At 57.0% G+C, this 8,527-nt stretch overlaps 1 protein-coding gene across 1 annotated transcript; it reads right to left on the reverse strand.

Moving 5' to 3' along the window:
• Positions 1–3,159: 3,159 nt before the first annotated feature.
• LOC130029832 (steroid 17-alpha-hydroxylase/17,20 lyase) lies at positions 3,160–7,972 on the reverse strand. The gene is made up of 8 exons (XM_056120855.1): positions 7,676–7,972; positions 6,762–6,900; positions 6,305–6,534; positions 5,343–5,429; positions 4,908–5,123; positions 4,517–4,686; positions 3,750–3,853; positions 3,160–3,443 (listed from the first exon to the last, which is right to left on the reverse strand). The coding sequence occupies exons 1-8, from the start codon at positions 7,970–7,972 to the stop codon at positions 3,160–3,162; spliced, it is 1,527 nt and encodes a 508-aa protein (XP_055976830.1).
• Positions 7,973–8,527: the final 555 nt, after the last annotated feature.

Below are 8,527 nucleotides of genomic sequence, written 5' to 3' on the forward strand. Positions count from 1 at the left end.
CTCAAGAGTGTCTCTCGGGGGGGAGGGGGGACTGGAGAGATAGCACAACGGGTAGGGCGTTTGCCTTGCACGCGGCCGACCCGGGTTCGATTTCCAGCATCCCATATGGTCCCCTGAGCACCGCCAGGAGTAATTCCTGAGTGCAGAGCCAGGAATAACCCCTGTGCATCGCCAGGTGTGACCCAAAAAGCAAAAAAAAAAAAAAAAAAATAAGAGTGTCTCTTGGGCTGGAGCGATAGCACAGCAGGTAGGGCGTTTGCCTTGCATGCGGCTGACCCGGGTTCGATCCCCAGCATCCTGTATGGTCCCCCAAGCACCGCCAGGAGTAATTCCTGAGTGCATCAACGGGTGTGACCCAAAAGCAAAAAAAAAAAAAAGGTCAAGGAACAGGCTGGAGAGAGAGCACTGGGGTCAAACTGCTTGCTTGTATGCAGACCACCCCAGTTCTAACCCAGGCACTGAGTAAGGGCAGGTCCCCGGAGTTACTTCCTGAGGACAGCCCAGCTGGACCTGCCCACACCCCCAAGGGGTGAGGGGTGGTGTAACCCCCATCCCCTGCCCTGCCATTAAAAAAGTCAAGAAAAGGCCAGAGAGAGTTCAAGGCACAGTTCAAGTGCTTAGGCACAGGCTTTGTGTGTGTGTGTGTGTGTGTGTGTGTGTGGTGGGAGTTGGGGGGCAGGCAGTTCTTTCCTGGCACCACCGGACCCCTGAGCACCACCAGTTGACCTGAGCAATGAGTTAGGAAAAGTTTTTGAGTCGGAGGTGTGACCCCCAAAATGAATTGCCCAGGGTTAGTCTGTAGACATTGCTAGAAATATTATTAGAAGTCAATTTACTACGACTATTTAATTGCATTACTTGCTGAGGATAGAAGAAAGCAACACATCCTGAATGGAACCCCACCCTTGAGCCTTTTACTGGGTCCGCTCGAGCAAATCGATGAACAACGGGAGGACAGTGCTACAGTGCTACAGTCTATAGACGCCACATGCCCCTGGAGAAGCTGCCTCCACAGTCTGACCACCCCTTTTGCCCCGCCAGGTGGACCATGGCTGCCCACCACCCTTCTCTTCATCCTCGCCAGAGCCTCCCAGATAACAGCACAGGTGGGACGTCCCCCCAATTTACCCATGAGAAAATGGGTTTGAGAGGCTAGGAGTCAGGTCTCAGACCAGAAGCAGGTCCCCCTTGGTCCTCTTCCTGCCCCGCCCTCCAGGAACAGGATGAGGTCATCGTGCTCTTTGATGCCTGCAAGAGTGACCAGAAAGAGCTAGTGACCGTTTGCCTCAGGTTTGTGGCCACCACTGGCTAACCAGAACATTCACGAACTTTCACCCACCACATTCCAAGAAGGGCCCCTTCCACTCTGAGTGGGATCTCTGAGGACCGCCCTCCGCGAGGAAGGGCCCATCTCCCTGTGCTCACGTTTGCAATGTTTGGTGGGCAAGCGTTTCAAATGGCGGAGAGATAGGACAGGGTAGGGCACTGGCCTTGCACATGACTGGTCCAAGTTTGATCCCTGACACCCTATAGGGTTCCCCAAGCCTCGCCAGGAGTGAACCCTGAGTGTAGCGCCAAGAACAAGCCCTGAGCATTGCTAGCTGTGACCCAAAATCCAAAAGCAAAAGATGCAGGGCACCATGTTAAACTTCAAAGATGGGGAGAGTGTGTGTGTGTGTGTGTGTGTGTGTGTGTGTGTGTGCGCGCGCGTGTGCATCCCTGAGGGTTCAGGTGCCCAGATGCACGGGGGGGTCAGCAGCAGGAGGAGGCGCTGCTGGAGGACTGCAAGTCATGAGGGGCAATCTGGGGCCTGATGGAGGTGTGTCAGGGTGGAGACAGGCCTTCCTAGGACAGGAGGAGGGTGGCAGGACTCCGCACACTTGTGGCCCCTCACGGGGACCCCACAGCCCTGAAGCCCTGCCCTGCCCAGCCCTCGCTCGCTCGGTCCCCTCTAGTGACAGGAAAGGGCTTGTTTCCCTTCCCCCTCCAAGGCACATCCATGGCCTGAGATTGTCCCCAAGTCCGTCGTACTCACCCACAGCTTTGCAGGAGACTCAGCCCGCAGCTAATGGCCTTCACTGAAGGCCTCTCTCCCCTCCTCCACCCCGGCAAATGTGGGTCACTGACTCCCCTCCGGTCCACCTGCTCCCAGCTGGGGGTGGAGAGAGGCTGGGACAGAAGGACAGGGACTTCCAGGTTAACCCTTTCCTGTACACTCGCTGTGGGGTCAGCATCTCCCTATACCTCCCCCCTACCTCCCTCTCCCACCCCCGACACACAGTGGCCCACGGATCCTCCTAAACTAGAGGCTCTTGGACAAGATCCCGGCTCACTGGCCAGCACAAGCCAGGACTAAACTGGTTTGCTTTTACACGCCAGGCAAATGCCTTTACCTTCTCTCTCTCTCTCTTACTGATCTTTCTCAAACAGAAACCAGATCTCCCCTCTTACAAGCCTAAACCCTCTGGTGACTTCCTACCATTTTGGATGAAAACCTCAACTCGAGCTGGGGAGACAGCTCAGGAATTAGAGGTGCATGCCTTCTTGCACAGGGCCCCACATTCCATCCCCGGCACTGGCATGATGTCCCCAAACCTGAGTGTTGATCTGTCTAGCCCAGCTGGCTGAGTATTTCCTGGAAATCGACCCTGGGCCCCCTAGGTACTGCTGAGGGGGTCCCCCATCCAAGACAAAACAAAAGGACCCCTCAATTCCCTGCTGTCTCCAAAGATGCCATGGGACCAGGTCCCTCTCGAGAACGTCAGCAGGACCCTGCCCCTTTGCTGGCTCTGTGTCCACCCTCCTGGCCTCTCTGGCTGCTTCTCAGAGCGGACACACCCCCAGGGCCACACCTCCCCTTGGCTCCCATCACCCTCCATGAATAACGGGAGAATGGTCGAGGGGGCTTCTGAACTCACATTTATTTGTGGGATTTTACAGGAATGTGGTCCTTCCACCATGCGGGAGGGGGAGCGGGTGACACCCGGCAGGCCAGGCGCCGGACAGAGATTGGCAGCAAGAACGTAGCCGTGTTAGACGAACCAAGAAGTGAGTGCAAGAGCTGCCGGGGTGAAGGGAAACTTGTTCAAACACTTGGCCTCAGCCCAGGCGGCAGCACGCTTGGGCCTTCCAGGTGGGAGCCAGGGCCCCCTGGAGGCCTCAGAGACTCCCCTCACCCTGGGCCTCTCGCCACGCCTGGCGTATCTTGACCTTCACTTTGAAAGCTTTGATCAGGAAGACCACCTTGAGCTGCCCCTCCAGGCAGGGCAGCTGGCCATCATCTGGGATGTCCAAGTCAAACCGCTGCAGCATCCAGGCAACAGTCAGGAAGATCTCCTGGCGGGCCAAGAGCTCACCCAGGCACGAGCGGGGGCCCGCCCCGAAGGGCAGGTAGCTCATGGAGGGGTTGATGAGATGGGTCCGGGTCTGGTCCAAGAAGCGCTCTGTGGATGCAGGCGGCAGGGGTCAGGGCCCAAGCTGGGAGTGCACGCAGGTGGGCTGGCTGCCCAGTGGCCCTCAGCCACCCAGAGAAGGGTCGGAAGGAGGCGCTAGTGACTGGGGTCAGCTTCCTGGACAGGAGACTTGGTGACATGGGAGATGGAGCTGCTCTAAGTGGGGGCCAACCTAGGGCAGGCATGGCGGGGTGATGGGTGGGTTGTCAGGTCCCTGCAGCTAGAACCAGGAGCTTTTGGAGAGCCAGGAAGCCGGAAAGGAGGCAGATGGGCAGTGGGGCAGGGAGGGGGGCTCACCAGGTCTGAACTGGTCGGGCTGGGCCCACTCCTTCTCATCGTGATGCAGTGCCCACAGATTGATGATGACATTTGTGTCCTTGTCCACGGCCAAATCACCAATGCTGCAACAGAGAGGGAGACCTGGGTGGGGGGGTTGTTCTCTTCCCCCTCCCCCACTCATCTGGGAGCTGCCATGGGTGGCGGAGGGAGGTATCTATGGGAGTTTCCTCCCTTACCCACACTCTTCCTTTTTCTCTCAGAACCCACCCTCCTCTGCCCTCTCTCCTGTCTGTGTATGCATGTGACCACTCAAATCACTTGGCCTGATTCTGGGAACTGGGTATGTCTTGCAGCTCTGGGAGCACAGAACACCCCCGTTTTCTTTTCTTTCTTTTTTTTATTTTATTTTTTTTTCTTTTTTGAGTCACACCCAGCGATGCTCAGGGGTTACTCCTAACTCTGCACTCAGGAATTACTCCTGGCAGTGCTCGGGAAACCATATGGGATGCTGGGAATAGAACCTGAGTTGACCGCATGCAAGATAAACGCCCTACCCACTGTGCTATCGCTCCATCCCCGACACCCCAGTTTTCTTTCCACACCTTGTGTGTCCAGGGTGGCCAGCAGTTCTTTGGAGCAGTCCCTCGGGGTTGGGGGGTGGACACTTGGTGGGTCAAGGGAAATAAGATGGACCTCGCAGGGGAACTGACCACAAGGCAGGTCCTTGGGTAGACCAGAAGTCCAGAGGAGGGCGTCTTGGGGTTGGGTAGGGAGGGAAGACACACCTGGAGTCAACGATAGCCTTGTGGGGGATGAGCAGCGGGGCCACGGGCCTGATGCGGAGCACCTCCCGGACGGCGGCCTCTAGCAGGAGGAGGCGGTGCCGGTCACTGATCGTCGGTGTCCGGTTGAAACCCACATTCTGGTCAATCTCCTCCTGGATTCTTTTCATCAGCTGAGGGCCAGAGCAGGGTGGATATGCCCAGTGAGCTTAACAGGGTTCTAGGGTCCCATCCAGAAGAGCTGGCCCAGAGCCTCCTGCTGGTGGCTTCCGGGAGACAGGGCAGCCTGGTATGGCCACACAGAAGGCCCGAGAGCCGTGTCCCTCTCTACTCTGGGGCCAGACGTGGGGCTGGTTGGAGTGAAGATCAGGGATACGGGAGCAGGGAAGCCCACCTGAGGGTAATGGAGCAGGTAGGCGATCAGCCACTGTATCGTGGACACAGTGGTCTCCACGCCGGCCCCGAAGATGTCGCTTATGGTGCCCAGGATATGCTCATCAGAAAGCAGTGTGGAGTTCTGGTTCGAGGTGGCATTGTTATTGTCCAAGTTCATCTTGGCTTGCATCAGTAGGTCCAGCATATTCCTGGTTGAGTCGCCGATGTAGCTCTTCTGGTTGGGAAAGGTTGGGAGAGTGTGATAAGGACTCAGCCCCATCTGCAGTGCCCTCCTGGGCTCCTGTCGCGGGGCAGAGAAACAGGGCATTTCCCAAAGGAGCCCAGCCCTGCTCCCGGACACTCCTAACCTGACCTGGACTCACTTTGGCGCTATCACCTGGTACTTGTGCTTTGTTTGGGGGCCACACCTAACAGTGCTCAGCGCCTCACCTACCTTGTAGTCTTCAAAGATTTTATTCAGCAGGTCATTTCGAATTTTAACACAGCTCTTCATCTTTTTCAGGGTTTTATTCGGAAAAACCTGAAAAGACAGTAAGAAATATCAATCCACCCCCTTTTCACCGGCTACTCAAATTCTCCAGGAGAAAGATCCTAACTTTCTGGTTTTTGTGGTTGTTTGTTTGGGGGACACACCTGGTGTTGCTCAAGGCACCGAGATCAGGGAACCATATGTGGGGGGATGGAATCTGAGTCAGTCACAGGCAAGATAAGTGCCTCACCTGTTGTAGTATCTCTCTGTCCTTTGATCCTAGATTTCTGTCTCAGGAATTCCTTCAACCCACATGGATGTGGGGATGCAGAATGGAAAAGTAAGATAGTTTCGTAGAAGGAAGAAGGGGGTGCCTCCACTTCCTCTCCCCCCTCTAATAAACATCAAGCCCTGAGTGGAAGGTGGTCAGTTTAACAAAAAGTTTTTAAAATTTATCTTGTTCTGGGCCCCACCTGGCAATGCTAGGGCTTACTCCTGGCTCTGTACTCAGGAATTACTCCTGATGGTGGTCAGGACACCATATGGGACGCTGGGGATAGGGGTAGGGATGGAGTGGGGTGGGGTGGGCAGTTTTACTGCAAGTACTTGCCTAGTGTTTGGAGTGAGATAGAAGCGATTCTAAAGCGTTGGCCGCATTCTTTTACTTCCCAAGGCGTCTTTTCCCATTTGCCAGATGAAGATGGAAAGATACCTCGCTCCCAGGGAGCAGGGCTGTGTGGCTGATGCCCGTGGAAGAACTCAAGCCACTAGGGCAATTGACAATGAGAGCCATTGTCAGGGTATTCAAATGTGGAGTCACAAAAAAGTGGCAGGAGCGCAGGTGCGGCTCTCTGTGGCTGAGGGGATCAGAAGCGGGCAGGGGAGGCGGTGGGAGGGACCTGGGGTGGCTGTGGTCTCACGCTCACCTTCAGCCCAGGGAAGATGTCCACAATAGTGTTCTGGCTCAGAGCATGCAGGATGCCATCGTTGTACCTCTGTATGATCTCGAGTTCAGGGTCCCCGCGCTTGTAGGAAGAGCTGAAGCAGATCTCACTTATCACATTGGTCATCGCCAGGAAGGTGGGCTCGGACAGATCTAAGGACTGTCCGTCCTGGGTGGCCAGGAAATCACAAAGTAAACGGATTTCCTGACAGACTGAGGGGAGAGAGAGAGGAGGCGGGCGGTCAGCCCCTCTTAGCCTGGGCATCTTTGCTAGGGACAGGTAGCAGATGGCCACTAGGTGGCAGAAGTGGCCAAGAAAAGGTCCCACTGACCCCTTTCGGAGCCCCTCCCTCCTCTGCACCCCTCTTCTCCCTCCGCCACCCCCTTTTTCCCGGGGCGGGGGGCACTGGTATGTGTGTGGAGGCTGGATGGGGACTTACTGATCTTCTCCAGCCTCTGGCTGCCGTCCTTGAAGAGGGTGAAGGTAGCCTGCACCAGCCTCCGATGAAGCTGCCACTGGGCACCGTGGTCGGCGAAAGCGACACCCTTCTGGTTGTCTGACAGGATGTCAAGCGTTGTCTTTGGAGAGCAAGAAACACAGGAAAGATCTGTGCCACCTTCCCGGCTTGCCCTGGGCCTCCTGCCCATGTTCCCCCTCCCACGGGACAGGTGCCTGCCTTCCGCGGCGCCCCCGCCCGGCGGAACACCCTCTGCCTCACCCAGCCACCCCCACTGCCAGTCCCAGCAGAGAGACAGTTAGAGGCGGGACCCCTGGGTGCCAGCTTAGCCCTGGGTGCCCTGGGGCTTCTTTGCAACACCATGGATGGGTGTTGGGTGTGGGGAGCAGGTGTTTAGCCCGGAGACCCCTGCCTTTCCTGCTCTCCTAGGCCACCTCCGGAAAGCTCAGGAGTCTCGTCCACCCAGAATGGGTTTGGGCAAGCTGCCTCTCCCGCGGTGGCTCCCAAGCCTCCCCTCACCCACCCTTGACTCACATACCCTTTTGATTGTGCCTGCCTCCTTGTTTCACCCGCAGGAGGGAGGCAGCTGACCTCGGATCCACCGAGAGAAAGCGAGAAAAGGTGAGGGGTGCTGCCTGACACTCAGGCCAGGGCTGAGTGGGAGCACCTCTGGGTGGTCATTCTGCACTTTCCCCAGAGGAACTCCTCAGCACCCCTGGAAATAGGGACCTGCTGGCCACAAGCAGCGGCCTGGGAGTGGGTCCCTGAGCCAGGCCACCCGGGAGCTGCAGCAGTTACCAGCAGGGCCGTGCAGGGGCTGGGCCATGCCTCGGCTGAGCAACGGAACGACCCTGGCTGTGGAGAGGAGGATGGAGACGGGAGGGGGCACTGCTTACCATGTGGGGCCGCCCAGAGAACTCCCTGCCCTTCTTGATCAGCACCTCCTTGGCCAGCTGGTAGTGACCAACCATCACTGTTGTCTTGGAGCCCAGCCGAAAGGAATAGATGGGGCCGTATTTTTTTTGCAGGTTGAAGAAGTTCAGGTGTTGCTGGCCATCCCTGGGGAGGAACGGCAGGCTGCCCACCAGGGGCAGGCATGGGAGGCTGTTGGGGTACTTGGCATCACGGGACTTTAGCTTGGGCCAAAAGAAGTAGGTGAGACTGAGCATCAAGAGTGTCAGCAGCTCCCACATGGTGGCGGGTGGAGGAGCAGCTCTGGGGCGCAAGGAGGCCTTTTAAGTGACGGTCCTGCCCTTCACCTTGACTCTCTGTTATCGCTTGTCTTGTGGGAGTTTATGCTGGAGCACAGCCAGGCCTGGGCCCTTCTCAGAAAGGGAAGAGGCTGGGGGGATGGAGGGATCCTCAAAGCCTAGCTCAGCTCCCGTCAGTACCCTGGAGAGGGTTCTGGAAGAGGATGGCTGCCGGTCCCCTGCCCGATGCTCCCCAGGAGATGCTAGAAGCAAATGTTACCTGGGTCCAAATCAGGCCCCGATGCTCTCCGGGAAATCAAAATCAGGAGCAGATGAGAGTCGGGAGAGTTCCAGCCAGAAGGCCGATCCAAGACCTTTTATCTCTGCTTATCATTTCCCCACGGAGGAATGTGTGTGCTCCGTAGGCAAAGCCTAGACGCAATTTTATAAGACAGTGATGTCAAGAACACAGGTGGCCAGTCCCCGGCTTGCCACCCGGCCCTGCCAATGAAGGCCTTGGGCTGAGGGCTTTGACCTTGAGTCGGTGGGGGTGGGTAC

Source organism: Sorex fumeus, unplaced genomic scaffold (genome assembly GCF_029834395.1).
Source record: "Sorex fumeus unplaced genomic scaffold, SorFum_2.1 ptg000043l, whole genome shotgun sequence".
NCBI classification, from domain to species: Eukaryota; Metazoa; Chordata; class Mammalia; order Eulipotyphla; family Soricidae; genus Sorex; species Sorex fumeus.

Excerpts from the sequence above, each read along its gene's own strand:
- LOC130029832 (XM_056120855.1), bottom strand. The coding sequence starts at position 7,972 with ATGTGGGAGCTGCTGACACTCTTGATGCTCAGTCTCACCTACTTCTTT. Across the intron at positions 6,901-7,675 it reads TCTCTGGGCGGCCCCACATG|ACAACGCTTGACATCCTGTC; the intron begins GTAAGCAGTGCC and ends TGCTCTCCAAAG. Across the intron at positions 3,444-3,749 it reads GCCCGACCAGTTCAGACCTG|AGCGCTTCTTGGACCAGACC; the intron begins GTGAGCCCCCCT and ends CTGCATCCACAG.